Source organism: Polyodon spathula, chromosome 8, assembly GCF_017654505.1.
Source record: "Polyodon spathula isolate WHYD16114869_AA chromosome 8, ASM1765450v1, whole genome shotgun sequence".
Taxonomy (NCBI): domain Eukaryota; kingdom Metazoa; phylum Chordata; class Actinopteri; order Acipenseriformes; family Polyodontidae; genus Polyodon; species Polyodon spathula.
The window spans coordinates 30,178,643-30,202,073 of record NC_054541.1 but is presented as its reverse complement, the minus strand read 5'-3'; the positions used below and the strand labels follow the sequence as shown (position 1 = coordinate 30,202,073).

The following is a 23,431-nucleotide window of genomic DNA, read 5'->3' as shown; positions in this document are numbered from 1 at the left end:
TCAATTCATCTTGACAACCTGAGCTGCAGTATCAAAAATAGTGCATATTTCACAATATCTCAGAATGAAGGAAAAAAGGCTGCAACTTGCAGCATTTACTCATGGCTGCTTTCCTTTCATGGCAGTACTCCACGTTTATCACATTTGCAGATAAGTTGGATTTTCTTTTATTCAACTTATTTCTTTCAAATAGTATCAGAAAATGAATATTGAAAAACTTTTGGTGGAAAAACTGGCTGGTTTAGTGATTTATCTAGTGTGTATATAGTTACAGTTTGCTGTTAGGAGCATTAACTTAAGCTAAAGACATTAGCAATGCTGGACACATTTTTACTTTTAAATTTTACTGTATTATATTCAAACACAATTAATCAATTAAAAATGTGCAAACAAGACTGGGTCTTTGACATTCCAAACAGTTGGACATGCACCTTCTCCTTTTTTGTTTTTAAAAGCACTGTACAATTTTTAACCCATCCGCAGCACCATTGATGAAAAACAAAGCCCTCCATGTTATGTATCCCTCTCTCCCTTAATGAAATGTTCAAATTAAAAAGCAGTGAACCTTCCTAACCCATAAAGCACCACAAACAACAATAAAAAATGTATTTTAAATGACTCACTTTGTCTATTTTCAAACCGTATACTAAACATTAGCTGGCATTATTCAACATTTGCAGTAAATAGCATAAGTAATGCTAGCTAATGTTCAATATACAGCTATTACTGATTTATAATTGAGCTGCCATCGCTCTAAGGGAGTAATGTTATGTGCCACAGGGAATGAACGTTATCTGGATTGGTTTCACAAACATCTGTTTCCTTTCACCAATCAGCCAGCTACAATAACATTATGTTAATACTATCGTATTACTTAGTTGTCTTTCAATACAATTTGATGTCACTGTCAAACAGGTGTGATTAATTGATTTAATAGATTGGATTGTTAACCAATCAATAGAAAATGTCAAGATTGAAATCCCTAATATAGTGAATTTTATAAAGAAATTAAAAAAAAAATGATTTCCTCACCAAAAAGTATGTAATATAAAATTTAGATTTTTGTACATGTATATTTATTTTATTTGTACTTCCAGCATAGTTAATCATGAACAGTGAAATACAGTAAGAGTTGGTCTGCTTTGTTATAAAATGCATTCAGTTTGCAATGTCTTGCATATAATCGCAGCAATATGGTGGCATATTATTGTAGATATGAAAAAGTATAGCATTGGGTATGCAGAGCTTTTGGTAATCATTTTTGCCATCCAGGGTCGATTTTGTGATTTTTTTTTTTCTTTCTTTTTTTAAGTACTTGACTTGCAACCATATTGCATTAGTGTGCATTTTATGTGATTATTATTGGGTAGAACTTGCTCAAGGATTGTGTAATGTACCTGGTGTAAAATCAGAGAAGACCACTGAGACATCCAGGCATGACACAAGTCAAACTAGTACAGAAACACAGAAATGGTTTCATGTCTTTTTGCTACAAATAAAAATATGCAATAGTTGAAAGTAAGGATGTTTGTATCATTCCAGGAACATTTGGTATATGCCTGCCAAAGTATATATATATTATATCTATATATATATATATATATATATCTATATATATATATATATAATATATATATATAAATGTACATTTGAAAAAGCAAAACTACTACCAAAAGGAGCAAAATGAAAAGGTAATGTAGGTACACAAACATTGTGAATAATTAATATAAAAACAAAATTATAGCAGGACGTTTCAGACTACAAGACTTTCTTAGCTGGATGGAAAAAGCTGAAGAAGGACTTGTCTCGTTGTAGCATGTGTTATTTGATTGGAAATTGTCCTAAAACTTATTATTTTAGTTTTTTAAAACTTCTGCATATATGGTCTCCCGATCTGCTATGTTAAAACTTTTATATAATGTATTTTTTTTTTAACATTTAGTGAAACAAAAAACACACAAAAAAAAAAAAAGCTTCAGAGGAGTTGATAATGAGTTATATACAAAATCGTATTTTTGCTTTAGATTACATTAATTTTGCTATTGATTGCTATTAACAGAGTGGTAAATAACAGAGGAAAAGTAAAAAATATATAGAGATAATGGGGGACTATTTACTTTTAAATTATACTATATTCCTTCTCTTTGGTGCTGAAAAGGTTAAACATTTTCTTTTCAGAAAACAAAACATGCTATTTTAATAGAAAATTCTGGATTCTATGTTCTTTCATTGACAAGCCTAATATGTTGTCGATGCATAAAGATTATATTTCATGGACTGGGGATTACAGTACTTGGTGTAAGAGGTTACATGTATATTGCCATTAAAATGCATTCACTTGAAGTACACATTCATTCAAGACAGAAGTATCTTCCAGATATAGTCCTACCACATTGTATATAAATTTTGAGCTTATACGTCAGGAAAATTGAAAACGTTTTTTGGTTTTTTGAAAGGTCAAAGCATTATTATTCTTTTACAGACAACAACTTATTTTCCAAACACACTCATCTTTTGCGATTACATTTGAAACACTGCATCACAGTCTTGAAGGACGGGCTGTAAGAAACCCTCACAACATACAGAACATAAATTATGGCCAAGTCAATTCCCCCGGCATTTGGCCGAGATATATTAGTAGAGGGATAACATTCAGCTGTTAACACTCATACTGTAAGTCTAATGTTTACAGTATAAATCTAATTAATGGTGCATGCCAGGATTTGAAGGAAATCAATATCTAATATGTTTTTCACAGCTGCTTTCCTTAGTTGAGGTAACATGGCAAAAATGCCAATACTGTGAACCCACAATATTATTTTTTGTGTTTCCATTTAAGGTCAATTATGAAAAAATACATTATTCTACTCCAACACAAATGATCTAATTAATAGTTGGCCATCAAGCAGTATAATTTTAAGTCTGCCAGACAAAAATTGTCTTTGGCACTTCGTCAGCACAAAACGTACTGTGCCCAATTTGAATTATAGAGCGAGGCAACATTAAGATGAAGGTCGTTCGCACCTGATTACAAGTGGGCACAAAGACTCCGACTTTGCCCTGTGATTTTGGTAGCATTTTTTGCACTACCATCAGGCCTGCACTACCGCCCAAAAAACCTGGGGAGTTGCGTCAATCTCATTTTTACCTAGGCAATTTTGCAGGCAAGGCAAAGGTTGGCATTTATGATCGATAGTAAACAAACCTCCACCTCACAAGTCTTTTTCAAAGAACAACCACTATCAAGAGTAGTTAATATTTGCCAAGTCATCCGCTTTGCTAATTAGTTGAATGTATTGAATGTAAAATAATATTGTTCAAATTGAAAGCACAGAAGAGAAGGCATAAAGCATGTTGCCTTCCATTTTTTTTAGTGTACATCAAAATTGGGCCCACGGTATAAAATCTTTTTCTTCAAACTTCTAAAAATAATGGCAACCTGTATATTAGCCAAATATCTAAATCAATTAAATAAATTGTATAGCTGTTGCATTGCATCTTTGCCTGTGTCTGTATGTTCTGTTTTTGGCTAGACACAAGGCAGAAATGTATGAATGGCTTTGTAGAATACAGAATTTGAATGCAATTTGCTGCGTCTAGCAAATGTGTCAAACATTTCTAGCAGCTGTAATATTTACTTTATATTTATAAATATTTATATTTGGTTCTTCTCACTTCTGGCATTCTAGTTAAATTTATAGGCTACGGTGTTAATTAAAATAAAGCTATTCCATTACCATAACCATTGTTACTATATCGATGCTAATATTGCAGAAACAGCACCTCTCGTACACTGCAGAATAAAAAAGAAGCTCTCAATAATTGTCTCAGATTAATCACCAATTTAGCAACTTTCACTAGTGAAGTGAAAAGGTCTTTAGATTACTCATGAATTAATAAATTGGCTGTATACAGTAATCATTACTAATGCTTTCAAATAAATCACAAAAGTGCAAATTGTAAATTGTTTTAACTTTAAATATTTATAGATATATATATATATATATATATATATATATATATATATATATATATATATATATATATATATATACACACACACAGCTCTGGAAAAAATTAAGAGACCACTGCAAAATTCAGTTTCTCTGGTTTTACTATTTATAGGTATGTGTTTGGGTAAAATGAACATTTTTGTTTTATTCTATAAACTACTGACAACATTTCTCCCAAATTCCAAATAAAAATATTGTCATTTAGAGCATTTATTTGCAGAAAATGACAACTGGTCAAAATAACAAAAAAGATGCAGTGTTGTCAGACCTCGAATAATGCAAAGAAAATAAGTTCATATTCATTTTTAAACACAATACTAATGTTTTAACTTAGGAAGAGTTCAGAAATCAATATTTGGTGGAATAACCCTGATTTTCAAGCACAGCTTTCATGCATCTTGGCATGCTCTCCACCAGTCTTTCACATTGATGTTGGGTGACTTTATGCCACTCTTGGCGCAAAAATTCAAGCAGCTCGGCTTTGTTTAATGGCTTGTGACCATCCATCATCCTCTTGATCACATTCCAGAGGTATTCAATGGGGTTCAGGTCTGAAGATTGGGCTGGCCATGACAGGGTCGTGGTCCTCCATCCACACCTTGATTGACCTGGTTGTGTGGCATGGAGCATTGTCCTGCTGGAAAAACCAATCCTCAGAGTTGGGGAACATTGTCAGAGCAGAAGGAAGCAAGTTTTCTTCCAGGACAACCTTGTACTTGGCTTGATTCATGCCAAATCTGCCTGATTCCAGCCTTACTGAAGCACCCCCAGATCATCACCGATCCTCCACCACATTTCACAGTGGGTGCGAGACACTGTGGCTTGTAGGCCTCTCCAGGTCTCCGTTTAACCATTAGGTGACCAGGTGACGGCAAAGCTGAAAATTGGACTCATCTGGGGATGCTTCAGCAAGGCTGGAATCAGGCAGATTTGTCTTTGTGAAGGGCGCATGAATCAAGCCACTACACACTACACAACCTGTGTCTGCACCGAGCACCTGCACGTCTGCACGCACCCAGGACTGGTGATCACGTCTTGTGTTTTTGTTCGGGACTGTGCCCTGTTTTCGTTATCCCCATGCTTTACACATTGTTGTGTATAGCCGGGAATTTATTATTTTACGGTCACCAGACCTGGATTATAATTAAAGCACCTTTTTCACTGAAATACCGTTGTCTGCCTGTCACTTCTGCATCGCATCACCGCTACACCTGCAAGAAAGTTGAAACTGAGATAAAAGTTCACCTTTCAGCTTGACAACGACCTAAAGCACACAGCCAAAGCTACACTGGAGTGACTAAGGAACAAAAAGGTAAATGTCCCTGAGTGGCCCAGTCAGAGCCCCGACCTAAATCCAGTTGAAAATATGTGGCATGACTTGAAGATTGCCGTCCATCAATGCTCCCAAGGAACTTGACAGAGCTTGAACAGTTTTGTAAAAAAGGTCAAAAATTGTCAAATCTTGGTGTGTAAAGTTGGTAGACACCTATCCCAACAGACTCACACTTGTAATTGCTGTTAAAGGTGCTTCCACCAAGTATTCACTCAGGGGGGGTGGAGACTTATCAAATTATGATCTTTCAGTTTTGTATTTTTAATATATACATTTTTTTCTCAATAAAAACTTTTCCCCTTAACACTGTAGAGTATGATGTATAGATAAGTGGAAAAAAATCCTCATTTAAATGCATGAAACTGAGGCACTGACACAACAAAATGTGAAAAAAGTTCAAGAGTGTGTAGACTTTCTATAGGCACTGTATATATCACTAGCTATATATCACCAATGAAGTACCTGCCGTTGCCCAGGGAAATTCAGTATTTCAATATTTCATGCATGACAATTTAGGGAACATTAGCCTTATGGTTTCCTATAAATTACTGATCTTGGGTGTCACACAATGCGCTCAGACCCCTTTCCCTTTTTTTAACTTTTTTGTTTTTTGTTTTTGCCATTTAATTTTTTTTTAATTTGTTATTTTTATTTATTTATTGGTTTTGTGGGTTTCTTTAATTTGAGCTACATGGCTACTGTAGTGATCCAGCAATAGGGTTACTAAATAAAGTACCCTGGGGGTCAAAATTTTGGATCAAAACACAGCCCTCCACCTTCCCCTAGATGAAAGAGGAGCCCATGCAAAGTTTGGTTGCACACATAAAGGAACAGACAGACAGACAAACTTTCTTCTTATATATATGTATTATACATGTATATTTTTCTCTTTTTGTTTTCTAGGTGTAACATGGATTTCAAAATGTCAGTTTGGCACACCAGTCATGTGACCCATGCCATTTATACTATTCAGTTGGCACCACTGAGTCCTGAGGATTTCCCCTCTTTGTTTGGACTAAGCTTTCTCCTTCTTCCACCCAATTCAGACACTTACTGTTATCTGAGCAAGAAGGATCATGACTTCTCCAGCTACTACTACAGCATCTGACACAGAATGCAGTAGGATTCCCACTGCAGTCCACATGTGGTTTGATAAACTAAAAAGCCAAAAATGTAAGAGAAAATCTTAACTCTTGGAAAGTACATACTGTTATGTAATTTGAATGAAAAAAAGACTCCATAGAGTGCCATACAGGGCAAAGGCAAGAAGAGGGAACCCAGGCCTGAAATCTCTGCAATTTCTGTCACCTGACCTTTGTGATTCATTTAGCATCTTTAACGAGCTGCCGTATATATCTATATATATATATATATATAATTATATATATTATATATATATATATTATATATATAGATATATATAGTTATTTGAAGTAAGAAAATGTATTAATGCAATTATTGACGTATTGTTATTTACTACAATTACTGTAAAATAAAACCGTATCTCTGTTAATTTCCCAACATAATAGTCTTATGTATTTCTGAATTACTACATGAAAATACTAAATATGGGGGTTGGGTGCAAAACACCTGCCATAACCCTAAAAATAAGGCTGAAGGTGTTGATCTGAAGGAATACTTGGCCAGTTATTATTAATTACTCTCTTATGTCTTCAGGGAAATTTGGAGTGGAAATCTGCAGTGTCTGAATAACCTATTGAATGATCACAAAATAAGATCGTTCCTATTGCAACAGGCAAAAAGAAAGGAAGTCCACACACAAAATGTTACATTTTTATGTGTATCAGCACCATATTATTTAATGCTCTTCCTTTTTCGTTTCCAAGACTCAAAACATCATGTTTTTCAAACACACAAATCAAAACTGCCTTTACCTACAGTAAACAGTAATCTTAGACAACGGCTCTGGGTCACAGAACCTTCTGACACCTAACTGTTATACAATATAACAAGCTCCTCTGCAGTAAGAACTGGTGCTGGAAGCTTGCTTGGAGCAGAGTGGTCTTGCTGCTGTCCTGAAACCCGCCTCCATTCATTGCCATGAAAAGCCTTTCCGCCTCACATTTATACAACTCTTCAGCTTGAGCAGCCCATTGATAATCAAGATTCAATCTAGATTAAACATATTTTGATGGACATATGCAAGAGGTTCCCAGCAGAGACCAATATTGGAGTTTTGTCATAGGCAGGGAATTAACTCTTTACGCGTCAAAACAGTATATTTAACAACATACACATGCAAATAGAACACACTCTGGGTTTACATTATCGGGAATCGGGATTAATGGCAGTGTTCCAGTTTACATAGAGTAAAAAGGACCAGTCAGGATCTATGGAGGAGTGACATGAAAGCTTGGGTCAAGTAGATTTTATAAGTCAGACATAGCACTAAAGTCAAATGAAAGGTATATGTAAACCTGAGTATACAATTAAGCGAATTGGCATGGGTTCTGAGATTTCAAGTCAGGAATGTATGCACTGTCTCTTAATATAATGCACGTAAAAGCAAGTCGAAACCATGGCAAAGAAAATCAAGCGAGCCACGATAAAGTAATTAAAAGCAGATAAAAAGAGGTGTGATTGGAGTCAGTAAAAGCCAAACTGACAAAAGTGCCAGGATGGGGCATTAAAAGGGATCTGATCATCTTAAAACACCAAAAGATTACTCCACCACTATAGCTTATGTGCATATTTTTTAAAACCTTGTATTTTGGATCTGTTTCCATTGACCTTAAATGTTACTTTTCCTAGGTTGGGGCCACAAACTTGAAAACTGAGCATAAGAACTTTGAGATGTTTATTTTTTTTAGAACCAATTTTATATACAAACATGCCTTGGGTCAATATGATCTGAGGTATTTATCTCTTCAGCTTTATATTAATGAAGAAACTGCAATGCCTTACCTTGATCTATTATTATTACTACTATTATTATTATCAACAACAACAACAACAACAACATTATCTGAAAATGGTGGCACCTGTCTTGAGATGATTGTAAACAAAGTTTATTCAAATGTCTACAAGGCAGAGGTTAGTACAGGCTTCTTTTCTCTGCAAGTTCTCTGATAGTTCAAAAATTAGTAGCTGCAAGCGGTTATTAGACAAAAGTTTTAGATAATGAAGTGGAAGAAGAGATGTCAGAAACTGAAAGCAATAATGGTCCTGACTACCATGATTCATTGTCTGATGAGTCTGAAGATGAAAACATCTCATTCAACATCAAAAGGAAGAGGTGGAAAATCAAACTCTCATCTCCAGCCCATTGCTTCTAATGTGGATGAAACTTTCAAGTCAAAAGATGGAAATATAGCACAGGCAGCTTCTCTGCGTGTGAACCAAGGTAGGCTGAAAAAGTTCATGACAATATTTCCTTGGCCTACTAGATATACTGTTACACACATTCATGATCTAGCAACAGCATTACCAGCAGCAATCAAAAGTATAATGCAGGAAATGACCAACTTTGAAACAAGCATGAACTGTACTTTGTGCAAAGTGGAACGAGAATGATTAAAACCATATGCATGCATACATTGTACAGATCCAAAGGAGAAGAAACTGCTAGTTTGTGAAATACAGAAACTGGTAGGGCTATACATCCAGCCACTATGTCACTTGAAATATTTTACATCATTGCTTGTGTGATTCGCTTTAATAATCATTATACCAGAGCCAACCATTTATAATTAATGTGGAATAGAGGGTAATAAAAAAAAAAAATCTGCAATCACCAACAAAGTCACCCCAGCTTATCTTGCAAAATAATTTGATTCATTTTATGTATAAAATGTCCTTTCCAAAACCCAGATGGATAGTAAATAAAAGGTAACACTGTTAATAATAATAATTATAATAATTTTTATTTTTATATAGTGCCTTTCATAGTGGACCACCATCACAAAGCGCTTTAAAAGATACAAGACTAGGGTGTGTGAACTACGCATCAGCTGCAGAGTCACTTACAAAAATGTCTCACCCTAAAGACGGAGCACAAGGAGGTTACTTGCTCAGAGTCACACAATGAGTCAGTGGCTGAGCTGGGATTTGAACTGGGTCTCTTTACCCACTGGACCACACAGTCTATAGAGCGTACTAAACTATCTTTTGAATCCAACAAAAATGTAGTGGTTTTGCACCAAATGCAAGTGGACAGAAGAAAATAATTGTTTGGAATGCACTTTAATTGAGAATTGTGACATCTTGAATAGGGCCAATAATAAAAGTTGACAAAATAGAGCAAAAGTGAATTGAACTTGTTTCATATGCAATGTAGGCTGCTAATGGTGGGAGGTAAACCTATTCTAATACATTCACATCTTGGTTCAGTGCTTTTTAAACCCAATAAATGGTTGTTAATGCTGCTGAATAGAATCGCAATAGCTTTCCTTTACAGGAGGCAATTTCCGCAATGGCAAAAAGATACTGGCTATTAGTTAAGCGTATTAAGATTCAAAGCAGTGTATTTGTTTCTATTTTACTATTGTGGTAGTGCACTGTACTGCCGTTTCAATACGGTCCTGATGGTTTTTAATTACTAATAGCAATGAAGAATGATTGAACATATGTGAACTTTGGCTATAGTATAACGGATTGTTTTTGAAGACAGAACACTCATTACAGATACTACTGATCACTACAGTACAAAGTGAACAATATTGGTGTTAACTACCTGTAGAAAAGGATCAGATGCTTCTGTATAGCAGCTAAGACCCTTACAAAAGTTTGCCATAGTAAAAGCATACTAAAGTGTGAAAGCATGGTAAAACATATGTAACCACTGTAAAGCCCAGACAAATGGTACAGGATACATGGTAAATGGACAGTATAACAAAAAAAGCCTGGGAAGCCTGCAAAAATACTGTATAGCATTTGTAGTTCATTTAAAGTACTTGGGTGAGAAAATTGTGTTGGCTCAATAATAACAAATCAACATTACCTGTTACAAAATTCTGATGGTTTTCGTTTTTCTTTGATTGCAATGTCTCTATAATTTCTCATTTGATCGGAGGTCAATCAGTTGTTGTATTATGACAGCTAATAGATCTACTATGCAGCACTATCCTGAATCATCCTGGAGCTGGATGTGTTGTGGAAGAAAACAAGGGTGTGATGGAAAGATGAGTTCTGCTGATGAATCTTCCTCCCGACCTGTGAGGGCGCTAAAGAACGAGAGGAGAGGTATCTGGAAGGGCTGGCCTGACATTTCGTTTCCGGGTCAGGGAAGTGGGTCAGCCTGGAAAGAAGCACGACTGTTGTAAGACCGTATTGATTTGAAAGGTAAACGAGAGGCAGCTGCAAGTAATAAGGCAGCTGCAACCGTTTACCTAGATATCGTTCGGGATTACATATAGGGGCCAGGGTAACGCTGATCTTTTCCTTCGTTTGGGTAAAATCTCAGCAGAGAGAAGGACCGAGAGAGGAGCTCTCATGCAGAAAGAGAAAAAGCGTATTGTGTATTGTGTTTTGGGTTTTGTCTGTTTTGTAATTGTCTGCATTTTGCACCACCAGACAGTTAACTCACCTATCCGGAGCTGTCGACCAGGGTCAGCACAATCCGGATCACCACTGCACAGAACAGTCACAACATTCCCGTGTCTTCACGCACTACAAGCACGTCTGCACTCACCCAGGACTGGTGACCGTGCGTTCGTTTTTGTTCGGGACTGTGCCCTGCTTTGTTATCCCCGCGCTTTACACATCGTTGTCTATAGCCAGGGATTTATTATTTGACGGTCACCAGACCTGGATTACAAATAAAAGCACTTTTTTCACTGAATCACTGTTGTCTGTTCATCACTCCTGCACCGCATCACCGCGACATCTGTTCCCCTTACCAACCACTTTGCCACAGAGGGACCCAAAAGAAGTTGTATTTTCTGACAGTTTTCTGTTGAAGCTGATAAATTAACTACAATATATAATGCTTCAAATAAACTTTGAAATGTAATTGTCAAATGTCAACATTATTGCCTGCATACTGTAATTAATCAGTTTTGAAAATCAACTTTTAGTTATGTTAATACTTAAAACTTTGAGCTTTACTAACATGAACATTTTTATATGCACTGGCAAAAAATGAGAATGGCCTGCTACTGCAGTCCACTGCTGTACGTGTAGCACCAGCCACATTGTTCAAGTGGAAACTGGTCTACTTGTCCTTTGTTAAAGTGTCCTGTGATTTGGGCTGCTCCCTTATAAAAGATTACCATAGTAAAGGCATAGAAAAGTGTAATAACAGCAACCCCCGGAAACCACACCATCCTGCAAGGCAAAACTTGGCAAGGAAAAGAAATCCTTGTGATAACACAGCAGTATAATTCCAAACGGACATGTGTCCTACAGTACATGTGCATTGATGAGCCTACATAAAGTCAAGAAATCAAATGTGTTTTAACTCGTCTAATTGCAGAACATTTATTAAAGAGACAACACTGAAAGTATATATCCCCACAACTTGAAGTTCAGGGCCTGATCAAAGTTGTGCATCACAATTTGCATTTTGGTAGTGGTAATATGAACTTCATAAAACAGGGCTTGATTGACCAGAACCCATTAAAATATTACATATGCCTAAATCACAGTAGTATTCCCCTTATAATTCCACCCTCATGCTTTACTGAGCAAAGTGGTAAAAGACGTGGGCACTATGCGCCCACAATAAAATCTATCTGGGACTTTGCATAAAGAACTATGGGTAATGATCCCCCTTTTAGAACAGTGTTATGGCTTTTTCTTTTACACAGGCACACTGTATAGGGAAGAATTATTGAAACGGAGCCAAAAGAAAGACTTCAGAGAAAAGCACAGATTGCTCTGGATGTTGCCAGGAGCTTTTTTGTATTGAGTGAACCTGCGATACAGCGAGTTTCAAGTTTGGCAACCACCCTCACCAACACCAGAATGATTAAAAAAAAAAAGAAAAAAAACCTCACCACATTTCATAATCATGTCTTGATATGTGGAATTTAGCTTCAGAATTCTAATGGATATCAGCAACTGGGAGACAAGCAGCTCATCTAACGATTAAATTAGAAAAATTACCACCTTTGCCAGTTCCTTTAGAAACTCATTTACAATATGTCAGCTCCTATTAGGAACGGGGACAGTGAATACAGAGGGAAATATGCATGAATACAGAAGTGGGTTGGCCAATCAGATAAATGCTCTTCCTGCTTACAAAGCTGCCAGCCGATTATATGGTGTTGAGCTTTCTTAAAACTCTGGGTGGTAATCTGGCTGCTTGAAATCCTACTTTAACAGTATAATACAATTTTATACATCATAGGGTATCACTAAAGGATTAAAGTTGACCAATGCTGAGCTATGAATATATCATCCAAGTGGTTTTGCATACTGTAAGCATGAGGGGATTTACAAGACAAAAAAATTAAAACTAACAATAGGCTAGAGAGATTGACCAGTATTTCCTGGCCTGGGAAGCAGAGGCCTCCTTTTATGTCAGGTGGCTGGGCGCTGATTGATCATTAATTAAGCTAATCATCTAATCAACCCCAGCCACCTGAACATAATAAACCCAGGCAGGTAGGGGAATTTAACCCCATCCCTGCCAATTTCTAAAGGGCAGAGCTGTGCTCTGCCACAGGTCCTAACATCATATATATACACTACTGTTCAAAAGTATGGGGTCACTTAGAAATGTCCTTGTTTTCGAAAGAAAAGCAATTTTTTTGTCCATTAAAATAACATCAAATTGATCAGAAATACAGTGTAGACATTGTTAATGTTGTAAATGACTATTGTAGCTGGAAAAGGCTGATTTGTAAAGGAATAGCTACATAGGCGTACAGAGGCCCATTATCAGCAACCATCAGTCCTGTGTTCCAATGGTACGTTGTGTTTGCTAATCCAAGTTTATCATTTTAAAAGGCTAATTGATCATTAGAAAACCCTTTTCCAATTATGTTAGCACAGCTGAAAACTGTTGTGCTGATTAAAGAAGCAATAAAACTGGCCTTCTTTACACCAGTTGAGTATCTGGAGCATCAGCAATTGTGAGTTCGATTACAGGCTCAAAATGGCCAGAAACATAGAACCGTCTTCTGAAACTCGTCAGTCTATTCTTGTTCTGAGAAATGAATGCTATTCCATGCGAGAAGTTGCCAAAAAACTGAAGATCTCATACAACGCTGTGTACTACTCCCTTCACAGAACAGCAGAAACTGGCTCTAACCAGAATAGAAAGAGGAGTGGGAGGCCCCAGTGCACAACTGAGCAAGAGGACAAATACATAAGAATGTCTAGTTTGAGAAACGACGCCTCACAGGTCCTCAACTGGCAGCTTTAAATAGTACCTGCAAAACACCAGTCTCAACGTCAACAGTGAAGAGGCGACTGGGATGCTGGCCTTCTAGGCAGAGTTGCAAAGAAAAAGCCATCTCTCAGACTGGCCAATACAAAGAAAAGATTAAGATGGGCAAAAGAACACAGACACTGGACAAAGGAAAATTAGAAAAAAGAGTTATGGACAGACGAATCTAAGTTTGAGGTGTTCTGTTCACAAAGAAGAACATTCGTGAGACGCAGACCAAATGAAAAGATGCTGGAGGAGTGCTTGACGCCATCTGTCAAGCATGGTGGAGGCAATGTGATGGTCTGGGGGTGCTTTGGTGGTGGTAAAGTGAAAGATTTGTATGGGTAAAAGGGATCTCAAAGAAGGAAGGCTATCACTCCATTTTGCAACGCCATGCCATACCCTGTGGACGGCGCTTGATTAGAGCCAATTTCCTATTCATTTTGCTATATTTCCTATTCAAACTAATTTCATGTATGTTTTCATGGAAAACAATGACATTTCTAAGTGACCCCAAACTTTTGAAAGGTAGTGTATATATATATATATATATATATATATATATATATATATATATATATATATATATAAAATTCAGAAAGTTTATATCATTATCTTCAATTAAGTGCTGCCAAGTGAAATAAACATACATCCCATCCAAGAACACATTTATGGCGTACATAAAATATGAATATTAAATAGTTTCTTTATTGTATTTTTTCTAAAAAGACATTGTGTTCTACCAGTTTCAGTAACAGACAACATAGATAACTCATGTCCAACACCAAGCTGAACTTGAAAGGATTTCAGAGTTCTAAAACTTCAAACTGACGGGGTCGACTCGATCCCGATGGAAAGTTTATATCATTATCTTCAATTAAGTGCTGCCAAGCGGAATAAACATACATCCAATTTCTTGCATGTACAAAGAACACATTTATGGCGCACATAACATTTTAATATTAAATAGTTTCTTTATTGCATTTTTTCTAAAAAGACATAGCGATCTACCAGTTTCGGCACAAATGTGCCTTCAACGTCAAATTCACCCAGCAGTTATATATTAGTCCAATTAACAATTCATAAACTGTTTTTCAAACCGCAACAATCACATTAACTCAATTAAGGCATCAAGAAACATTTATCAATTATCCATAATTAATCACAAATGATCAACTCCTGGTCATTAATACAATTTCATAATTAAACCACTAAAGTTCTAAAATGCTAAAAGGCATACAGGGGAAAACTCTGCTATAGGAAAGGACTACAATCCAATTCATCACTCAAACCAGAGGGGTACAAAGTATTTAATGCATAAATCCAAAAATATTCTTGTTGTAGAAGTACATTTAAGTGATCACCACCTCGCTTTGGATAATTAACCTTCTCTATCCCCCAAGAATCGTAACGTAGACGGCGAGCCGTGTCCAGCTTGTATGTGATGTCTCATCATATCGTAATCCATATTTTTAGTTCTAATGACAGCTTTATGTTCTTTGAGTCTGTTTTAATGCTCTTTTTGTCCTCCCCACGTAATATTTTCCATATGGCTACAATAGCTTATATACAACAAATGTTGTATTGCAATTAATACATTGTTTTATTTGATACCGTTTTCCAAAATGGGGTTGACAAAACGAATCAGAGTTGACAGTATTGCCACACACAGCACAATTGCCACATTTATAAGTCCCTTTGGGCTGACTGCCAAGCCATGTACTTTGCAATACTGTTTTTAAATCACTATGAACCAACCGATCTCTTAGATTACGAGCTGGTCTAAATACGGTTTTTGAAGGAGTCTCCACAAATTGTTTTAAAGTGTAGTCACTCTGTAATACAGTCCAATATTAGAAAATAATTCTCCTCACATATTGAGCTTGTGTTGAAAAATCAGCCATAAAAATTGGTGTCTCTTCAATTTGTTTAACATTTAAATCAAAATTAAGTAACTCAGATCTTGGTTTAATAGCTGCATGATTAACCTCGGCCAGCAGCATGCAGGTAGCAGCCCCAGGCGGTGGTGTGCAAACTTTCCCAGGTGACCGTGAGCAGGCGACCCCAGGTGGTGGCGACAGCTCTAGACTCTCCGATTGTCCATATAAGTATATAATTATGAAGCTCGAGCTCTGTCCCTTCCCATATAATTAATATATCATCTATAAATCGTTTCCATACAACAATGTGATTAACAAAAGGATTCTTGTTGATGTCATAAATCAATTAATCAATCATTGATTGATTGATAAATGGTCTCCTCCTCCCATTTACCAACACAATGATTGGCAAAGTTTGGAGCAAATCGGGATCCCATAGCTGTTCCCTTTACTTGTTGATAGAATTGATTTTCAAAAGTAAAATAGTTATTTTGTAAAATGAATTTAGCCAAATCTAATAAAAAATGAGGGGGGAAAAATGACATAGCTTGTAACCCTGACTCATGGGGAATATTCGTATACAAACTTTCTATATCTAAACTCACTAACAAACTTTTTTGTTATACTTTCAATTTTGTAAGGCAATTTATGACATCCCTCAAATCCTTTAAGAATGATAGAAGCTGTTCAACTTTTTTTCTGAAATACACATCAACAAATTTAGACAAATGGTCAATTATCAAACCATAACCAGAGACAATTGGCCTGCCTGGGGCATTCTACATATTCTTGTGTATTTTAGGCAATATATAAAATACCTATTTAATTGGGATTTTATTGACAAAAGTGTAAATTCTTGACTGTTATCCAATTATTTTCACACGCCAATTTTAAAATTGTATCAACACATTCCCTAATTCCACTAGTCAGATCACAAGTCAATGGTTTGTAATATTCTGGGTTTGATAACTGTCTTATTGCCTCTAATCTGTAATTATCCAAATCTTGAATTACTATGGCATCGCCCTTATCTGCTGGTTTAATTATAACATCATTAAGTTCTAAAAGCTGTCTAAGAGCTTGAATTTCCTGCGGAATGCACTTATTTTTAAAATAGCATCACTTTTTTACTAGCTTATCAATGTCCATCTCAACTAATATAGAATAAGTTTGAATGCTAGCATTAAGATTTGCATTAGTTAGAAATAAAGAGCGGTGTCTACATCCAGATGGTTCCCTTGTAATTTCTATGTAACTTTTTTTCAGTTGTATGTGTGAGACATTAGATACAATTGCAGTGGGGCAAAATATATTCTTAAGGGGTAATTCTCACAAACTTATCACAATCAATTTTAGTTCTCATAGCATTAACTGAGGCGTCAAGCTCTATGGTATTGAATGGGTTGAGTGCACCGAAAGCACTAATGCACCGAAGGCGACAAGCAACAAGGGCGCTGAGCACCAAGGGTGCCGAAGCATCGATGCTCTGAGGCACAGAGACACTGAGGGTGCCGAAGCACCAAGGCCTTGAAGGTACCAAGCATACTGAAGGTACCAATCACACTGAAGGTACAGAGCACCAGGGGCTTAAGCACTGAGGTTGTTGGGCCAGTGTCTAGTCTGGGCCAAGTGTATTCACACAACCAATGCAGTGCGCAGCTTGCAGCGGCATGGAGCACTGCCTACAGATAGTATAAGCCTGGCCCTAGTCACACAACTGGGACAGCGTGAAGCTTACAGCAGCGCGGAACACAGCTACAGGCCTATACACAAAGAGAGTTTTACCCAATGTCTTTTTTAGTACTACATACTAGTTTACGTACATTAAAATCAGGTAGTGCAAGATTATTGATAATCACTGTCCGTGAAACCATACAAAATCACCCAAGTTCCTAGTTTAATAGGTACATACCCAATAAAAAAATTACGGTCCAAAACAACGTTAACGTGGGGGCAGCGCTAACCTTCTATCGCTAGCCAACCTTCTCAGGGTGTGGTGCCGAAGCTGGACACACTAGGGTTATCAGGCAGTCAGAAACACCCACAGACAGGGCACACAATAAAGAGCATTACAAATTAAAAACTGAACAACAGATGAACACTAACAATCCCCGATGGGACACTGCTGCTGTACCCTTGAGGCAGTGTACTTTTACCCACGTGGCTCCAGTAAAATTAACCCAACATTGTGTCTAATATATATATATATTGACACACAGACACACAGTGTCTTGCAAAATTATTCAGACCCTCTCACAGTTTGTTGCTTTAAAGCTTGCAGTCATGACACTTTGAAGTAGGGATTAATACGTGATATATGCACAACCTACTCCACACATTCAAAGCAAAAACCAAAAGAAAGAGGTAAATAGACAATATGAAATAAAAATGGAAATGTCATGATTGCATAAGTATATATATATATATATATATATATATATATATATATAGAGAGAGAGAGAGAGAGAGAGAGAGAGAGAGAGAGAGAGAGAGAGAGAGAGAGAGAGAGAGAGAGAGAGATTAGTTTACTGTATGACTAACTACTATTGTAAAATTTCATAAAACAATTTTTTGGGGCGGTCTTTCTCAAGTCCTAACTATTATTTATTATTATTATTATTAGTAGTAGTAGTAGTAGTAGTAGTAGTGTTATTATGACCCAGAAATCGGCCGGCAGGTTGTATGGGCATTGCTTTAAATCTACAATACCTAATTTTAGTTTTTATCTAGAATTGTTTTGCTCACGTAGGTTGTCAACATAATTATCCATGTCCACCCATCGTATGTTACAAAGCTTGACAGCTGTTTGTTTTCAGCGGCAACTGGTTGATATGCGGAAGTCACTTGACTCTGCGCAAATGTATAAATGTATAAATGTATTATTTATTAATTTTATAAGTGCAATTAGTGCAATTGCGCAACGTTTGCTCAGTCCTCAGAAGCCGAGTCACTGATTCTGTGAAGTGGCAAGTCACTTCCAGCAAATTTTTGCAGTGGAATTAGCAGAAAACTCGAAGTGACAGCTCTTTTACAAAGATACAATCACGCAACCGGAGAGGTTAATTATACCTACTTATCTACCTACCTACCTCATGGTGAGAAGCAAAAGAGAACGAGCTCTCTGTGCAGTGACTATTTTATTACCTCAGTGAGGCGGGACTGAGGTCGTCACTCCACGGAGGGTCCTGTGATATAAAATGCTCAGCGAATACCTGACCTGTGACATGCATATCCCAAAAGTATTGGCTGGTGGTCGTCTTCGAATTCAAAGGGAACTGAGTACTCTTGAACAGCCGAATTACGCACTGAAGCATATCATTATCGTAGCAGACTGTTAGATTTTCAAGACAAGCTGGTTTTAAGTCAATTGCTATTTCTTTATGTTTCATCAAATCAATAAAAACACCAGCTGCCCAAGAATGCTTGTTTTCTTCGATTTCATTAAGAAATCTTTGTGTCTCTTGCTTTTTTTCCAGTGGAGGTTTTGCTTCTTGTAATTCTATGCACTTATACATTGCCATGCCTCCGAAAAGGTCAAATGTGACAAAACGAATGTCACTCATTTTTAAAAACAATGTGTATATTTATTGCGAGTTTTATATGCTGTGTATTTATAATTTATTAATTGAACTGTGCTTTGACAAAAAATTATTCTGTCATGCATAGTAAAAAATCCTTAACAGCCAGTCAGCGTGTACTATCCAAACATTCTGAAGAAGATTATAGCTGGACATTCGTAGCTCCGACTGTGCTGGTACCTCATGGGTGTATTGTAATTTCACTGATTATTAATTCATATAAATCAATTTCTGCTGTACTTATCAATTTTAAAATAAAACAGTCTGTTTTTTTCCCCCTTTTGGTAAATTTGTGTTAATGAAAGGTAAACTAGAACCGTTCTTTAAAACTCCAATTTTAAAATAACGTTGCTCACAGAAACAGGCCCACCAATCGCATTGAAACAAAGAAAGGCAAGTCTGCGGTTATTTTTAGTATTATAGTGATTTTATAGGTCCTTATTTTTAGGTCACCAATACTGTTATTATGTGGTCCGCCTAGGTTAAAAAAAATTCAGGTGGTCCGCGAATAAAAAAGTTTGAGAACCACTGTCCTAGACCAAACACCATAAAAATAAATAAAATAAAATACCTGGATATAAAGATAGCTATCACCTTACTACCAGAAGAGATTTAGTTAATGCCTTTATTCATGGCTGATATTATTTAGCCACTGTTTTTCTTATAGAATTTCATACTGTAATAGTATGCATTGATCTTTAATTTTCATGTCAGATGAAAACAAAATGCACAGTTGGAAAGCTGGCTCACAATGATCTAATTAACAAAGAAAGTCAAGCTTCAGATGTATTTTCCAGCTGGAGATTTACCTAATATCTAATACTGATTATTTACATGAAACCATTTTTTTATTTTTTTTTTTTTTTTTTTTTACACATACTGTATGTTGTTTTCTATTCCATGTTTTGATAAGTTATATATTGTAAGACTGTGTGCCAATATCATCCCTTTAAATAAATACTTTATGTCCCTGTGGTGAAGCTTCATTTTTTAGCTGACATAACATTTCATATACAAAAATAGCCTAGTTAAAATAAAGAGGTCAGTTACAGTGTTCTGAGCTTGACAGACCATCAATATCATTTTAGATTAATTAATTTGGGTAGAATTAATAGAGTAGACCTTCAGGGTTTTTCTTTACCAGTTCTGATAGCAGTATTCTTTGTTTTTTGTATTATAATCAGTCAAATACATGTTATGCTTGCCAGTTATTACAGAACTCCTGCAACATTTAACTTTTTAGGACACTAGCTTCTACTCTTTAGGAATACACACTCAATTTAGCTTATGCCTGAGGAAAAGTCCTGCTGGGAAAGTCCCGCCTACCTCCTGCTGAAGAGAGACGCCCTCACAGTAGCACATCGTCATTTTCTCTATCATCTCTATGAGACAGGTTATAAATTGCTTTTGTGGTGCTGTAAAGAGACCCCGCGGGCTTGCAGCGTCGTCCTTTACACCGATTTAATTGGTCATAGCGACAAAAAAAAAAAAAACCAGCTTGGGCCTAGAGCCCCCTTCAATCCTCTGGTTTTCCTAGCGTGGCTGCGCTTGCCCTCTGCGACCACGCCGATTGAATCGGCTACATACCCCGGCATCGGCTGCGTTTTTTCCCGCTGATCGCGAGGTTGAAGAAACAGCTCCTACCCGGTCCTGATTGACTCGGCACTGGTGTAAACATCTTCGGCGCCACCTACAGCTCGGCCCCGACCATGCCTACCATCGGCATTGACCTTGGAACACCGGCTAACCTCTTCGAGGTCATCTACAGCCTGGCTCCGACTGCGCTACACGTCGGCATCGACCTCGGTGCCAATTGGCTCGGCACCGACCTCCAGGCACCGGCCGCCCTCTTTTGGATGCCCATCCTGGTACCAATTGATTTGGCACCAGGGAATAGTTTCGAAGCCACCTATAGCCTGGCACCGACCACGCTACACGTCGGCGCCGACAGCGCTCGTCTCAACACCGATCCCGGCACCGACTGATTCGACACCGGTGAATCGTTTTAAAAACGCGTCTGCAGGCTGCTCATTGAGCACAGCAGTTAAAAAAACAACCCCCCCCCTAAAAAACACAACAACAACTGCAAACATGTTGGTGCAGTCAACTGGATGTTCAGCTGGCTTCCACCAGTGTGACCGGTGCTCAGCTAAGCTGCCCAGGCAGGACGAACATAGATCCTGCGCCAGGAACCTGGGGCCAGAACACGCGGCCAAGGCACTGGCAGGTGAGCTGGACTGCTCTCCCTGTCGGATGTTCGAGGAGAACAAAGCAACAGAGAGCAGCCCTATCCCCACCAGAGTCTCTCTCCTCAAGCCATGGGAGAATGAGATCAGTGGTCCAAGAGCCTCCGCAGAGGTTGTCCAGGAACCCCCCCCTGCTACAGTGACCAGGGAACTCTCCCGCACAACCGGGTCACCCTCCCCTTCTCTACCACCGGTGCAGAGGCGCAGGCAACTCTCGGGGGAGGCGAGTTGGTCACCGCCGAGGGGATGCTCACCAGGGGACAGACGGTCTAGACTGTACGGGCTCAGCAAACTATGCTGAAGACCCTATTAAAAGTCTCAGGACAGGCTGCCACCTACCACCGGGCAGCCCCAGCCCCCACAGTCACGTTCCCCGTCCCCTCTGCCTAGACAACCTAGCCCAGACGAGCTGTCCTTCATGGCGTCCAGGTCAGATGTGTCGGACCCAGCCACCTCCGTCAGGCAGGCCACAGTGGGGAGCACCCTGCCGCCCTTGCCACATGTGTCCCAGAGGGAGTTGTTCCGGGCGCTAATGCAGCGGGCAGCTGCAGCCACGGACGTCCCATGGCTGGAGAAACAGGATGGAAAGGGGAACAGCTTCATCCAGCAGAGAGGGCACACACAGCATGCCCTCCCCTTAGTGCAGGACTTCCTGGATTTGGTGCACTCCTCCTGGGGCAACCTAGAATCTGCACCTTCAGCCTCCAGAACAGCTGTGTCTCTGTTGCACACTGCAGGACCCAAGAAGGGGCCCTAGGCGCAATCCCCACCGTCGGAGACACGGTCACAGTGCTGGTGCAAGGTTTTGGGGTTGATGGCAGCCACCTCGAGAATCCTTCCACTAGGTCTGCTGAGAATGTGCCCACTTCAAGCCTGGGTGAATATGCTCAAGGTGCATCCAGTCCGCGATAGGTACTGGCTGATGCGAATGTCCAGACAATGCCAGAAGACACTGGAGTAGATGCTCCGTCCCGGCAATCTGCGCCTCGGATCTCCCCTCAGATCCCCTCACAGAAGTGAAGTGATCACTACAGACACCTCCAGGCTGGGCTGGGGAACGATCTGGAACGGGAGAGGTGGAATAGACACGCTAGCTCACCCCTGGCCAAAGGGGCTCTTGTATGCATTTCCTCCGCTACCATTAATACCCCTGACATTAGAGAGGATCAGGGAACAGTCTGCTAGGGCGCTGAGCACTAGAGCCCGGTACTCCTATAAATGGAAAGTTTTCCAAGACTGGTGCCTTGCCGAAGGTCATGATCCTGTGACTTGCCCGATTAAGATGATATTAACCTTCTTACACCACCTGTTTGACCTGTTTACAAGTTGGACGTTGATGGTAGCCATTAAATTGCCACGCGTACTTTTTCCCATTGGTTTGTAGGTATACCAAGTAGGTTGTGTGGCAGCATTTAAAAAAAAGCCGGTATACAGGCACTTGGTGCCGAGACATTCCTACAGGCATCTACTGTCTATTAGAGGCCGCTAGAGCTGGAAACCGATTGTCTGATGGTACTGATAGATGCCTGCTGGAACGTCACAGCATCAACTGTGAATCAAACTTAAAAAACTCAATCTGTGCAAGTCCTGGCTTTTTACATTTTGGTATCTATTGGACAGCAAATGCTAAACAAAGACATGATTGGTCCGAATTGATTGTATTATTTACCAAAACCAGCCAATCAATACTTTGAACCAACAAAGGAAACCAGTCCATTACCCACAACTGACGAGTCAGCCAATCACAGCCTGTCAGCTCTACTGGAGCGCAGCATCTTTCAACAACAACAAAGCGAGAGGATTCCGTAATATTACTCTATTCAGATATCTGGCACTGTCCAAAATAACTATTAACAGCTCTAATGAGTAAAAAAATAATTTGTTTAATGAAGTTATTTGTTTGTTTGTTTTCCTTGAATAATTATGTATGTGATCCTTTATGAACAGTTGGCTTTGACTTTTGACTGACTCTTTTAAAGTACAGTCACGGTCAACTACCTCACAGTAGAGCCTTTATCAATGGGCATGTGAGGCGAGAGTGTATTA

The 23,431-nt window shown here is 38.4% G+C and overlaps 1 protein-coding gene across 1 annotated transcript in view; it reads left to right on the top strand.

The window, feature by feature from the left end:
- LOC121319752 (chemokine-like protein TAFA-5) overlaps positions 1-6,643 on the top strand; it is a 121,446-nt gene extending 114,803 nt beyond the window's left edge. The window contains exon 4 of the mRNA XM_041257528.1: positions 6,250-6,643. Within this exon, the coding sequence (XP_041113462.1) occupies positions 6,250-6,255 (6 nt within the window). The 3' untranslated portion in view covers positions 6,256-6,643. The remainder of the gene's footprint in view (positions 1-6,249) is intronic.
- The last annotated feature ends 16,788 nt before the right edge of the window (positions 6,644-23,431 follow it).